We start from the raw sequence: 14,280 nt of genomic DNA, 5'->3' as shown, positions 1-14,280 counted from the left end.
GAGCGGGAGGCGCGGCGCGGGGGCCGACGGGGGCGCGGCGCGGGGGCCGACGGGGGCGCGGGGCGGCCGCGCCGGAAGTGCCCGGTGGGGCAGAGGAAGCGCCGCGGCTGCGCGCAGCTGGCCGAGCCAGAGGGAAGGGCTTTCGCTCCTGGCCCGGGGAGGGGCTGCCGCGGCCCCAGGCTTCGCTGCGGCCCAGACGGGCGGCGACTCCCAGGGAAGGGACCCCCTACCCCGACCCCGACCCCTGCCGCCGGGGCGGAGGACGGGCAGGGGCCGCGCCTAGGGACGGCGGCGAGCGCGGAGGCCCCGAGGCCTTGGCCGCGTCACAGCACCCACATGGCCTCCGGAGTGGGCGCGGCCTTGGAGGAGCTGCCTCACGACGGCACGTGTGACGAGTGCGAGCCCGACGAGGCTCCGGGGGCCGAGGAAGTGTGCCGCGAATGCGGCTTCTGCTTCTGCCGCCGCCACGCCGAGGCGCACAGGCAGAAGTTCCTGAGCCATCACCTGGCCGACTACGTGCATGGCGCCCAGGCCTGGACCTCGCGGGCCCACGGGGAGGGGGCGGGCAAGGAAGAATCCGAGGCCAAGGTGGAGCAGGAGAAGGAGTTAGAGAGCGAGGCCGGGGAAGAGAGCGAGACTGAGGAAGACAGTGAGACGGAGGAGGAGAGCGAGACGGAGGAGGAGAGTGAGGAGGAGAGCGACGAGGAGAGTGAAGAAGACAGCGAGGAGGAGATGGAGGACGAGCAAGAAAGCGAGGCGGAGGAAGACAACCAGGAGGAAGGGGAGTCAGAGGCGGAGGGAGAAACTGAGGCAGAGAGCGAATTTGACCCGGAAATAGAAATGGAAGCGGAGAGAGTGGCCAAGAGGAAGTGTCCAGACCACGGGCTGGATTTGAGCACTTACTGCCAGGAGGATAGGCAGCTCATCTGTGTCCTGTGTCCTGTCGTTGGGGCTCACCAGGGTCACCAGCTCTCCACCCTGGACGAAGCCTTCGAAGAACTAAGAGTAAGTATTAGGCTTTCGGAGCACAGGTCTGGGTTTCCACCCAGGTGGTTTAGCCGCGACCACACTGCGCTTCGACCGTGTCCCTAAAACCTTGTAGTCTGTTCCGCTTACTGGGAACAGTGTTTATGCGCTTTTTTTTTTTTTTTTTGATTGAACTGCTTGAAAGTCCTGGACTCTTGAGAAAACACTTCTATACACAGCATCTAGTATATCATTTCTGCAAAGCTGCGAGCGCCCGGGCTGTGGCTCCCAGGTGAAGTATTCCTTGGGAATTTTGATCTCGCTGAGGCCGGTTTCCACCGCACTGTCGTTGTTGAGACTGGTGCCTTGACTTAGGGCTCCTGGTCATGACGGTGGCCCTGTGTACCTGGAAACCGGGAAGGCATGGCTTTTGCCAAGTGACTCTGACCAGGGGGTTCCACTGAGGTGAAGAGATTCCAAGGTGGTGATTTTGATAGGAAGTTGTGTGCCCTGAGTTCCCGTTCGGTTCTTCTTGTTTGAAACTTGGTGAGAAAGGAGGTGAGAGGATGACCGCCAAATCGGGGTGGCGTGGAGGCTCCCATGTCCTCCGTCGGGGCCTTTATCTTGGACCTTGATGATTCTCTACAATAGCATTTACGCGGTGGTAGACATTTAAAGAAAAGTTGTGGGAAGTGAATCTGCAAGTGATTTGCCTTTTACTTATGTTGTGGGTGTTTACAATCATTGAGAAAAATGCTAATATTAACCAGGAGGAAAGTTTGAGTGACTGGTTCATACAGTGATCAGTATGTTAGTGAATGCTGCCATATGAACTTTGCTTTTCTAAGCAACCTTACACTTGCTGGAATTGGGTAACAAATATTGTGATAATGAAAATTCCCTGTATAAACTTTTCCCTTTGTGAATGTGGTTTTGATTGTAAAACTTAGATTCAAAAAGTGTGTAAAAACATACACCCATTCTAACAATGATAAAGCAAACATTGATGTATCCTTCACCGAGGTTAAGAAATAAAACATTGGACCCCCCCACCCCCACCCCCCACCCATGCTCTTTTCTAGTTCTAACCATCTCTCTTTCCCACAGGTAACTATTATTCTGGCTTCTGTGGTGATAATTTTCTTACTTATACTTTTACCACATTCCTAAATGTGTTAGAACTTGACACTGCTGGTATTGTTTTTGGTTAATTTTCTCAACATTATATTCATGAGGTCTATCCACTGACCAGCAGTGGTTTGTTCATATTCAGTGTTGTATCAAATTCCATTTTGTGAATTTGCCACAAGTTACTGATTCTGTCATAGATGAACGCTTTGCTTTTTAAGTTTTATTTATTTCCATGAAAGGCAGGGTGATGGAGAAAGAGATCTTCATCCACTGGTTCACTCCCCAAATGCCTACAACAGTTAGGACTAGGCCAGGCCTGGAGCCAGGAACCAGAAACTCCATTGGGTCTCCCACACGGGTGGCAGGAACCCACGTACTTGCTGCTCTCATTTGCTGCCTCCCAGGCACATTAGCAGGAAGCTGGATCAGAATCAGAGTAGCTGTGAATCGAACTAGGTGCTCTGGTATGGGATACAAGTGTTCTAAACACAATGCCCATCCTGATAAATGCTTAATTAATTATTCTCAGGTGCTGGAGTTTCTGGCTGTTGTGAACAGTGTTGGCACAGACATTTTTAGTCATGTCTGTTGATGCACATTTATATACTTTTAAATGGATTAGAAACCTAGGAGTGAAATTGCTTGGTTATAGACTAATGTGAATCTTCAATAGAGTTAGATGTCGTCAGCTGTTTTCTAAAGTGGTTATACCAGTTTGAATCATCTTGAAGAGTATATGAGAGTTCTTGTTGCTCTATATCTTTGCTAACACTTGCTAATACAGTATTTTTAATTCTTGCCAATTTTGTGGGTAAGTAATGAATGCTATCTTTTTCCCCCAGATGGTCTCAGTGATTGGGGCTGGGCCAGGTGGAAGCCTTGAGTACCATCTAGGCCATGTGGGTGGTCAGGGCCTAAACACTTAAGCCATCCGCTGCTGCCTTCCAAGCAGTGGAAACCACACTCCAGTGTGGGATGCCAGAGTTGTAAGCCTGGGCTTAACCGTCTACACCACAGCACCAGCCCCATGAATGGTATCTTGTTTTGGTATATTTTGCATTCCTCTGGACACTAATGATTTTGAGTACCTTTCATTTTCCTATTTTGTGAAGTACCCAGTCAGTCTTTTGGTCATTTTTCTATGGGATTGTCTTTTTCTTAATAATTTATAACCGTTTGTATATATTTGTTTCTGACTTCTTTATATCAGTTGCAGATATTTCCTGTGTGATTTTCTTATTTCAAAATTGTGCTTTGAGTAGAAGTTCTTCATCTTAATATACAATTTATCAGTACTTTATGGTTATGGTTTTTTTTTTGGGGGGGGGTCTTGTTCCTTTTTTTAAAAAACTTTTTATATAAGATGAACAAGTTTCATGTAACTCATATATAAATAGATTTAAATGTGTAGTGATACTTCCCACTCTACCCTCCCTCCTGCTGGTCTTGTTCCCCTTAATATTGGTTTTTGTGTAGTAGAAATAGGGGCTTGATTTCATTCTTTCCCCATATAGCCAGGCAGTTGCTCAGACACCATTTGTTGAAAAACCTGCCCTTTCTGCATTGATCACATTAGTGCCTGTGTGTGTATACATGTGTTTCTTGGCTCTTCTATTCAGTACTGTTGCTCTGGTGGTATATCCCTGTGCAAAAACATGTTTTCTTAGTTACTGTAGCTTTCTAAGATTCCTTATCTCTGGTAGAAGTGGTCCTTCCTACAGGAATATCTTGTACAGTTGTGAGCCTTTACATTTTTTAGAACCATACTATAAAAAAGCCTCGATATTGTACTGGATTTATAAACTCATGTAGGGAGAATTAATACCATTACAAAAAGAAATTTGTGGCATTTATTTGTGTCTTTTTATTGTTTCACAATAAAGTTTATAAATTTTTTCTGAAGTATGTACATTGTGAAATTTACTCCTAGAGACTTCATAGTTTTATGGTATTATAAAAATGTTTAAAATTTGTGTTTTCTAGTTGTAGATAGAAATACTATTTTTTTGTATTAAGCTATTTGCTTAAATTCTCTTGTATCTCCTAATAATTTATCTGTAGATTTCACTGTGCATATATGCTTATATTATCTGCAAAGAGAGCCAGTTTTGTTTGTTTGTTTTCAATCCTTATACCTGTTATTTGCTTTTTCTTCCCTTATTGTTTTGGAGAGGATTGCCAGTATAATGTTGAGTGGATATGATAGTGCATATTCTGGCCTTGTTCCTAATCTAGGAATAATTTACAGTATATCACAAAGAAGAGTGATATGTCTATAGTTTTTCTTAATTTTGTGTAGATATCAAATATAATTTTTCTGCACATAGTAGAATTATTTAGTTTCACTCTGATAATGTGAGGAATTACACTAGTGATTTACTTACCAGAATTAAATTTAAAAAATCAGTAATGTGTTCACATGTCTCAAAAGCCTTTGTCCCTTTTACCTGGTTCTCATACTGCCTGTTTGTAATCATTTTTTTTTTTTTTACAGCGTTAGACAGTGAGAGAGAGAGAGAGAAGTAGAGACAGAGACAGAGAGAAAGGTCTTCCTTCCGTTGGTTCACCCCCCAAATGGCTGCTACAGCTGGCACGCTGCACCAATCCGAAGCCAGGAGCCAGGTGCTTCCTCCTGGTCTCCCATGTGGGTGCAGGGCCCAAGCACTTGGGCCATCCTCCACTGCCTTCCCAGGCCACAGCAGAGAGCTGGACTAGAAAAGGGGCAACTGGGACAAGAACCCGGCGCCCCAACCGGGACTTAGCCAAGTGAGCCGTGGCACTGGCCTTTAATCACTTTTATTAGTTTTTTGCTTATCCTCAAGTGTTTCTTTTTGCAGATGTTGGTATATGCATGTATGTGGTCTTATTTCCATCTCTTTAAGTAATATGTATAATTTTAAGAACTTTGTGTTTCTGAGATATACTTGACTCAACTTGATCATGATGAAATATCCTTAGGGTTTTGGTTTACTAAAAAATTTTTAAAAAGATGTATTTATCTATTTGAAAGGCAGAGGTACATAGAAGGAGGGAGGGAGGGAGGGAGGGAGAGAGAGAGAGAGAGAGATCGATCTTCCATCCATCTGCTGGTTCACTCCCCAGGTGGCCACAACAGCCCAGAACTGGGCCATCCAGAGCCCAGGAGCCAGAAGCTTCTGTGTCTCCCACATGGGTGCAGGGGCCCAAGTACTTGGGCCATCCTCTGCAGCTTTCTCAGGCAGGTTAGCAGGGAGCTGGATCAGAAGTGGAGCAGCGGGGACTTGAACCATATTGGATGCCAGCACTGTAGGCAAAGGCTTAACCTTCTGTGCCACAGTGTTGGTCCGTTTTTAAGAGTTTATGTAAGATTTTTTTCATTAATACTTTTGGGAGAAATTGGCCTGTAATTAATTGTTCTTTCTTTCTTTTTTTTTTTTTTTTTTGGTCTTTATTGTCTTCCTTAAATTTTACTGTCAAAGTTATGCTAGCTTCACAGTTTAAGGCAGAGTGTGTTTCTTACGTGCTCTCTTTCTCTTTTGATGCTCTGAAAGTTTGTGTGAGATTGGGATAATTCTTCCTGGAGTAATTGGTAGAATTAACCTTGGAAATCATCTGGACCTGGAGAGAGTGAAGGGGGGGTGGGTAGATTTGTTACTGTTTGATACCGTGCTTTTGATGATTGACTTCCTGTAATATTTATAGGGTTGTCCGGTTGTCTATTTTTTCTTAGCTTTGAAGTTGTATTTTCCCACAAGTTTGTCTACTTTGCTTAAATTTTCAAATGTATTAGTAAAATTTGTTAATTATACCATTATCATTTCATAATTTTTTGATATTGTAACAATCACCTATATTCCTTTCAGAACAGTAAATATGTTGATTTATAATCTACCTCTGATAATTCCCGTATATGAAGATTTTTGTGGATATCTGTGCCCCTTTCCCCCACCATGTTTCTTTATTACCTTTTGTGCTTGGTTATGTTTGACTGAGTAGCTTCTCATTGACTTTATTTAAAAAGTTATTTGTGGATACTCCCCAAGCTTGAATAAAGCTGTGTCCTTTGAGAGATTTGAATCTGTTGCTGCTCTGGCCTTAGGGTACAACCTGTTTAGAATGGCCTTAAACTAATTTCTTGAATTTTCTTGGACCAAATTTTCTGTCCCCTAACCCCTTTTTGTTCTTTGTTCAGCTCCAAGGTGACACTTCCTACAGTCCTCTTTGGAGATTGAGAGGGGGACAAGTTTATTTTTAGGTTACATTTGCTCTGGGATTTTATTGTTTGACAGGAGTAAAAGGGTAGAGGAGTCTCAAATCTATACTGAGAGGATCTTCTTTAAATGTCCATTCCTTTCTGTTACTCTCCACTTCCCTTCCATCTCTGTTTCTACCCCTAATCCACTGCACAGACCAGTGTATTGGGTTCAGTAAATGTCCTTATATCGAGATGCTTCCTGTACTCTGCTTATCTTAACCTTGGAATGTTACGAACTAATCTATAAATCATACTGAATGTTACCAGTTTTTCCCTTGTGACTACTATACCAGTCTCCTATCCAGGACCCCACATTACGTTTTCTTGTTTTTGATTATTTTGATAGTTTTCTGGAGTACTAGCCAAATAATTCTGTAGAATGTTCCTCAATTTTTCTTATGGAGTTATGACTTTTAGTGGGATTACAAGTATACTACTTATGCATTTGAAAACATTTTGTTTTATATTTATTGGAAGATAGAGTGAGAGAGGGAGAAGGGGGGGCTTTTCCATCTGCTGGTTCATTCCCCAAATTCCTGCACTAGCCAGGGCTGACCAGGTCAAAGCCAGGACCAGGTACTTTATCCTGGTCTCCCATGTGGGTTGCAGGGATCCAAGACTTGAACCATCATCTGCTCCCTCCCAGTGTGTGCATTATCAAGAAGCTAGATTGGAAGGGGGAAACACAGAAACTTTCAGAGCAGTTGGCTTTGTTCCTCTATCTGTATAGTGGATGTAATAAAGAAATAAATGTATGTGTGAGAGAGAGAAAATGAAGTGACTTAGTAATAAGAGACTTTTACACAACACATTGGCAGTGCACAGTAAATGTTAGATGTTGTTATTAATATAAAGACTATGCAGTTTGTATTTTGGAGGACTTTTTGTGATTTGTTTTGATACTTCAGTGCTGAACTAGGCTGGGAGTAACTGGTGTTTGTGGCAAAAGGCCAAATTGTTGCCAAGGTCTGCTGAGAGAGAAATGAATCTCAGAGTAGACCTGAATAGGCAGAAAACCAGGGCGACTGTAGAGTAAAAGGAAACCAGGGCCAGAGGCAACCTGTTAGGCCAAGTAGACAGAAGTGAACTCTGTTGAGACAAGGTAGACACTTCTTAAAGCATTGTTTGGCTTTTTCTTCTGGACTTTGCTGTAGTACAGTTTAGCATCGTGGGTTAGCTCCTTGGGATGTGGTATCTAGAGGATTCTGTGGGTCCACATTTGAAGTGAGCATGAGCTCCAGCTGTGTCGTAGAAAAATAGTTTCATAGCCCTTATGACTCCTCATCTCAGATATGTGGATTTCTCTTAATCTCATCATAGTTTCTCATCCTGAAAATGGATCATTAGATCCGACAATGAAACTTGATCTGGTTCATGGATTTATTTATATGAAGGTTTTTATATTCTAAACTGTTGAAAAAATTCTGGAGCCTCCCACCAAATTCATTTCATGTTACACTAATGGGTTGTGTTCTGTGGTTTGAGACGGACTTGTCAGGTTCACAAAGATCACCTGAAGGGAAGGTGACATTTTATAAAGTGGCAAAGGGAGAAGTGCTTGGCAGAATTCAGCAAGTACATAACATCTGTGGGTTTTTTGTTTGTTTGTTTGTTTTTTAACATTTCTTTGCTGTGGACCAGTCCAAAGGTTTAGAAGCCACACCTCTTCCCCTCATGTGTACCTTTTAGATGTAAGTTTGGGAAGAAGAATGTTTGGTAAGTGATACTGGGAACAACTGCCTAGAGGAATCAGTGAGGGAATATTGGTAGCAGGGTGATTGGAAAGATACAGTCGTAGGCTCAGAACAGCTGTGCATAGGGGCTGTGAAAGTATGCTGTACTGTATCCTATAGTGGTCAGTGTCTAGGACTCTATAGACAGTTTATAAAATTCTGGTAGGGAGACAGAAAGTTGAAGCTTTGCTATAACATACTTACTTACACCTTTTATTTATATTATCTTAAAGGATAAAAGGTACCTTCTGATAAAAGCACAAAGTACTGGCTGCAAAGTGGGATTAGAGAGGAACAGGAAGTACCTGAGATTTGCTGCTAACATTATTTTTTAAAGTGTATTTATTTGTTTGAAAGGCAGAGTGACAGAGAGAAAGAGATCTTCCAGCAACTGGTTTCACCCCCAAGTTCCTCCAACAGGCTGTGAGTAGGCCATGCTGAAGCCAGGAACTCTGTTCCAGTCTCTCATGTGGGTGGCAGGGACCCAAGAACTTGAACCATCATCTACTGCTTCCCAGGGTATGCATAAGCAGAAGCTGAAGCAGAAGCTTAGGGCACTCTGATAGGAGATGCAGGCATCCCAAGCAGTGGCTTAACCTGCAGTTCTACTATGCCTGCCCATGTGTGTACATTTAAATGAACTTTTAGCTTTAGGATAGTTTTAAATTTACTGAAAAATTATGAAGAAAGCACAGAGTCCCCATATGCATTTTTCTGTTTCCTGTTTCTCCTATTATTAAAATCTTTAAGTGAGCCAGTACTGATACATTATTAACAACTACAGTTCATATTTTATTCAGATTTCCTTAGTTTTCCCCCAGTGTCCTTTTTCTGTTCCAGTAGTTCACCCAAAATAGTATACTACATCTAGTTACCATGTCTCTTTAGGCTCATCTTGGTTTTGACAGTATCTCAGACTTTACTTATTTTGATGACCTTGTCAGTTGTGAGAAGGGTGTCCCTCTTTTGGGATTTGTCTTACATTCTTTTTTAAAAATATTTATTTATATATTGAAAGGCAGGGTGACAGAGACAGAGATCTTCCATCACTTATTCATTCCCCAAATTCCCACAACAGCCAGAACTGAAGCCAGGAGCCAAGAACTCCATCCAGGCTCCCATGTGGGTGGTGGAATGCAAGTACTTGAGCCATCATTTGCTGCCTCCAAGGTGTGTTAGCAGTGTTAACAGAAAGCTTTATCAGAAGCAGAGTAGCTAGGAAACTTATTGACATTTCAAAATAGGACATGAGCATCCCAAGTGGCAGCTTAACCCACTTCACCACAATGCCTGCTCCTCATGTTTATCTTATGGTTAGACTGGAGTCATGGGTTTTTGGGTGATAAGGAGTCTTCTCCAATACCTTTAATTTCTGACCTTCTTTTCTACAGTATCCAATGATCAAGGATCTTGTAATGTCTCCATACTAGACTAAAAATGTCTTCTTATCTTTTTTTCTTAAAGATTTATGTATTATTTGAAAGGCAGTTACAGAGAGGCAGGGGCAGGGGCAGAGGAAGGGAGAGACAGACAGAGAGCGAGAGAGAAAGAAAGAGAGGTCTTCCATCTGCTGGTTCACTCCCCAGTTGACCACAATGGCCGGAGCTGCGCTGATCTGAAGCCAGGAGCCAGGAGCTTCTTCCGGGTCTCTCACATGGGTGCAGGGGCCCAAGGACTTGGGCCATCTTCTACTGCTTTCCTGGGTCATAGAAGAGAGCTGGATCAGAAGTGGAGCAGCCAGGACTCAAACTTGTGCCCAAATGGATGCCGGCACTGCAGGCGGCAGCTTTACCCACTATGCCACAGCGCCGGCCCTTGTTCTGTCTTTGCCTTATTTATTGGTCTGCTTTTGAGCACATCCTGATCATGCAAAATGATTAATAGTATTAATAACTAGCACTGACAGTAATTCAGGTAGCTTGCTAAGTGCTTTACACATATTAACTCATTTGATCCTCATGACAACCCTAGAGGTACATTAGGTTTCATGTGTTTTACAAAAGAAGCAAATGGAGGCATGAAGAAGTTAAAGAACTTGTGTGGGATCATGTATTTGGAAAGCATCGGAGCTTAGCCCAAAGCTTGAACAGCCAACTCTGGAGAGAAAGGGTTCAGGCTTTCCCTCTTTTCCTGAGTTCAGTACCCTCTTTTTCTCTTCCTTACACTTTTAATCAAAATAGAATAAGTTAATACCATGTTTAGACTGTCAGGCAATTGATTTTCATGGTATGGCTGCTGATGCAACTTAAAGTTCTTAAGCTCCTTTGGATATACAGCACTGTGTGCCTTTGGCATCAGCTTTTTTTGACCATAGCCTGCCACCTGGGGTCACTTTGCCTACTGTCCATTGGTATACCTACCCTTTCTCCTGTTGCATCAGATCTGAGAAGCCAGAGATAAGTTTGTGACAGAGCTGAGTATGTCTTTGGCTTGAGGTTACAGTTCAGTCTCAGATGACTAATTCAGCTTCATGTGCTTACTCCTGTTGGTTGTTTGATATCCAGCACCAGGTGCTAAACTTGTAGGGTGGCAGGAGGAAACACACAAGCTCATGAATCTCTCAGTATGGGAGACAGAATATAGATAAAGAATAGGGGGAGCAGAAGCTTTAGTCCTAATATGTGGGGTGGAAGTGAGAAACACAGAAGCCTGATCCTGGGAGAGTTGAAAGCTGTGTGTGTCTGTGCCATCACTAGGATGATATCAAGCCAATGTAGCATCGGGGGAAAACAGTCGTTATTGATACTCTTTTTAGATGTTAGAACACTAATTAAGAAAAGCCAAACAAAATCCCACAAATATACCAAGACTCAATTAATAATTTTATAGCAAATAACTATATGGGCAGTGATTTTGATGTATACTGTAATGTGCTAGATTATTGTTGAGTATTTGATTACTAAATTCACTTAAGGTATGGTTAGCTAGTTTTTGATCGGATTCAATAAGAACATTAGAGAAAAAATTTCATTATATGACCAAGCTATAGCATATATTAGTTTCAGAAACTGATTTTTTTATTTTAAAGTTAATTTTATTTATCTGAATCATTTTTGAGTAATTTTGGTGAACTGTGTGGTAAATATTCAGAAGAGTAAGGAAAGATTCTACTTCGTGGAGTGTATAGTCTTAATAGGAAAGATAGTCTTGTCACATGCTTATTTGTGTGCAGGTATCAGAGGAGAGGTACAGGCAGTAGGCAGTGGGGTGGGAGTTTAGAAAAACGAGAGAAAGTAGTTTCTGCTGGAGACCTGGAACCAGGAATGGTTACCTGGAGCAGGTGATATCTGAGGTGGACCTTAAAAGAAGTGTAGGGCTTTACTACTTATGAGTAGTATGCAGGTTGTTAGGTAACCCTTGTCTGTGTTCCCAAGAGAAAGCCTGTGCCCTTTTGTTTTTTTTCATTATTATTATTTATAAGATTTTAAAAATTTATTTGAACTACAAGTTACAGAGAGAGAAGAGACAAGGTGAGAAAGAGATCTTCCATCCCCTGCTTCACTACCCAAATGGCCACAATGACCAGTACTGGTCCAGGCTGAAGCAGGGAGCCAGGAGCAGTTTGGGCTGACATTGTACACAGCAGATTAAGCTGCTGCCTACAGTCCTGGATCCCATATTGGAGTGCCAGTTCGAGTCCTGGCTGCTCCACTTCTGGTCCAGCTCCCTGCTGGACTTGGGAAGGCAATGGAAGGTGGCTCAAGTACCTGGACCCCTGCCACCCACGTGGGAGACTCAAATGGAGTTCCTAGCTCCTGGCATCAGCCTGGCCCAGCCTTGACTGTTGCGACCATTTGAGGGAGTGAACCAGCAGGTAGGTCTGTCTCTCCCTCTGTCTCCATAACTCTGCCTTTCAAATAAATATATCTTTTTTTAAAAACAGAAGTGAAGTAACCAGGACTTGAACCAGCACTCACATGGTATGCTGGCATCACAGGCAGTAGTTTAACCTGCTGTGCCACAACACCAGCCCCTTTATTTATTTTTTAAAAAAAGATTTACTGATTTGAAAGGCAGAGTGACAGATATCTTTCATCTGCTGGTTCACTCCCCAAATGCGCAGCCACAGCTGGGCTAGACCGAGTCCAAGTCCTTCTGGTTCTCTCGTCTGGGTGGCAGGGACCCAAGTACTTGGGCTGTCATTCATTGCTTTCCCATGTGCCTTAGCAGGAAGTTGAATTCAAACAGAGGAGCCAGGACTTGAATCAGCATTCTGATAGGAGAAGTGGGAGATATTGGGGGCATGTTTTACTGTAGCACTAGATACTACAAACTGTATAGTTACCTTTTTCCATGTCTGTCCCACATGTGTTATAAACTCTTCCAAGGCTAGAACTATGTTGCCTCCTGAGTAGTAGTTGTATGTGACATATTGGATAAGCATACAAAGAAGGATAATCTTATCTGCATCTGGTAAATTAGTGAAGAACTGAGAGACAGTTATGCATCATTAGGATTAAGTTTTACATCTAGGATTAAGTTTTACATCTAAAATTGAGATAATTTGGAAAATTCCAAATAACAGCTCAAACGGATGTTTCATTTCTCTCATATAAAGGGAGTCTAGTGTTGGCAATGAGATTGGTGAAGTTATCAGGAATCTAGGCTCTCTCCAGCTCCACTGTGGTATCCTTAGAGTGTAGTCCTTGTTGTGGACCAGTGTGTTTCTTGGAGGTCTGGGCAGCACTTCCAAGTTAGAGAATAGCAGACATATGAAAGTGAAGAGGGGTACAACCCTCTTATTTTAAAGGTATTCTAAAGAAATTGCACAAATTGCTGCTCATATTTCATTGGCCAGAACTCATTCTTTCATTTTTCTAATTGTAAGAGAGGCTGGGAAATAAGTAATTTCTCCAGGCCAGTGTGTGTCCAGCCAACAGCTGAAGTTCTGTTATTAGGTAAAAATGGGAGAATGTTGAATGATCAGTCTTTGCTGCACTTGGCTTTGCAATCTAAGGGTCTGAGCCCTGGCTCTTCCACCTACTAGCTATGTCATGTTGAGTAATTCACTTAGCCTCTCTGATGTGTGGCAGCTTGGTTTATAATATGGGCGTAATTGTTTCTCATTGGGTTATGGTGAGGAACAAAAACAAGATCATGGATGTAAAGGGCTTGATGTCTAGAATATATTAAGTCTTCAGCAGTTGGTGATTCTTATTGCTGTTAGAGATTCTATTCTGAGTTCAGTTCCAGACAAGTCAGTCTGGTAGCAGTAGACATTCTGGACACCAAGTTTCTTTAGATGAAAACTGTTCAGCCCCCTCTCCTTCTGCTTGCTTTAATCTGGTGGGTAGATAGACTGGTGAAAAACCTGCCTTCTGAGAAGAGCTGCTGTATATTTCAGTGTCCTGCTGGTGCCTTGTTCACTAGCTAACCAAAACACAGCTGGTAGGTCTAATTTTAGGCTCACAAGTTTTACTGGTTGTCCTCTTTAAATTCTGTTTTACATTATGAACTGTGAGAAATTTTTATAGAAGCAGAAGGGAAGCAGGGGCAGTATACCCTTTCTGGTTGTAAAATAGCCTTTCTTGTCTTTTCAGTCGATAGTCATGAGAAGAGATGTCAGGTTAAGTTTGTTTAGGTACCCAGACTGGTCTGTCTGTATTTGGGCTTTGTGTGAACCTGGCAGGGTATAATCTGTGTTGAATGGTAGATTTTGATTTCATGTATGTCAAGAATAAGAATGGCTAACCCTCAGCTGAAATTAAAAAAACTAAATCTAGAGTTTGTTGAATTTTGAGGCTCTTTTCAGAGGGAAGAAAAATAATAGTAGTTACCATTTATTGAATGGTTTAAGGCCAGATACTTTTCATTCATTATTTTATTTGCTCCTCAGAACGCCACAATAAATATTGTTATGATTCTCATTTTATAGCTGAGTAAGCTGAAACACAAAGAGGTCATGTTTTGCTGAAAGTTAGCCAGCTAATGACTGATATTTGAATACAAGTCTGACACCAAAGTATGTGTTCTTTCCACCATCCCATTTTGCGTGTACTCTAATTATTCCCACTCATATTTGAGCTTTCTAAATCATACTGAAACATTCTTCTGATGTTTACTATCCTAATAGTCTAAAACCATTGTTCTCCTTCTGCCTGAAGTTTTCTTCCTAGATACTGTATGGAGTACTTTGATTAGTAACATTGTTTTTCTCAATTTCTCTATTCAGCATTTCTCTAACTTAGTACCAAGTACTAAGTATTACGTTGTCAT

General features: G+C 42.3%; 1 protein-coding gene across 1 annotated transcript in view; it reads left to right on the top strand.

Moving 5' to 3' along the window:
• The first annotated feature begins 113 nt into the window (after positions 1–113).
• The window catches only part of TRIM44 (tripartite motif containing 44), a 127,001-nt gene continuing 112,834 nt past the window's right edge, over positions 114–14,280 (top strand). The window contains exon 1 of the mRNA XM_062196302.1: positions 114–1,005. Within this exon, the coding sequence (XP_062052286.1) occupies positions 337–1,005 (669 nt within the window). The 5' untranslated portion in view covers positions 114–336. The remainder of the gene's footprint in view (positions 1,006–14,280) is intronic.

The sequence above is a fragment of the Lepus europaeus genome, chromosome 7 (assembly GCF_033115175.1).
Source record: "Lepus europaeus isolate LE1 chromosome 7, mLepTim1.pri, whole genome shotgun sequence".
Lineage (NCBI taxonomy): Eukaryota > Metazoa > Chordata > Mammalia > Lagomorpha > Leporidae > Lepus > Lepus europaeus.
This window is presented reverse-complemented; position numbering and strand designations above follow the sequence as displayed.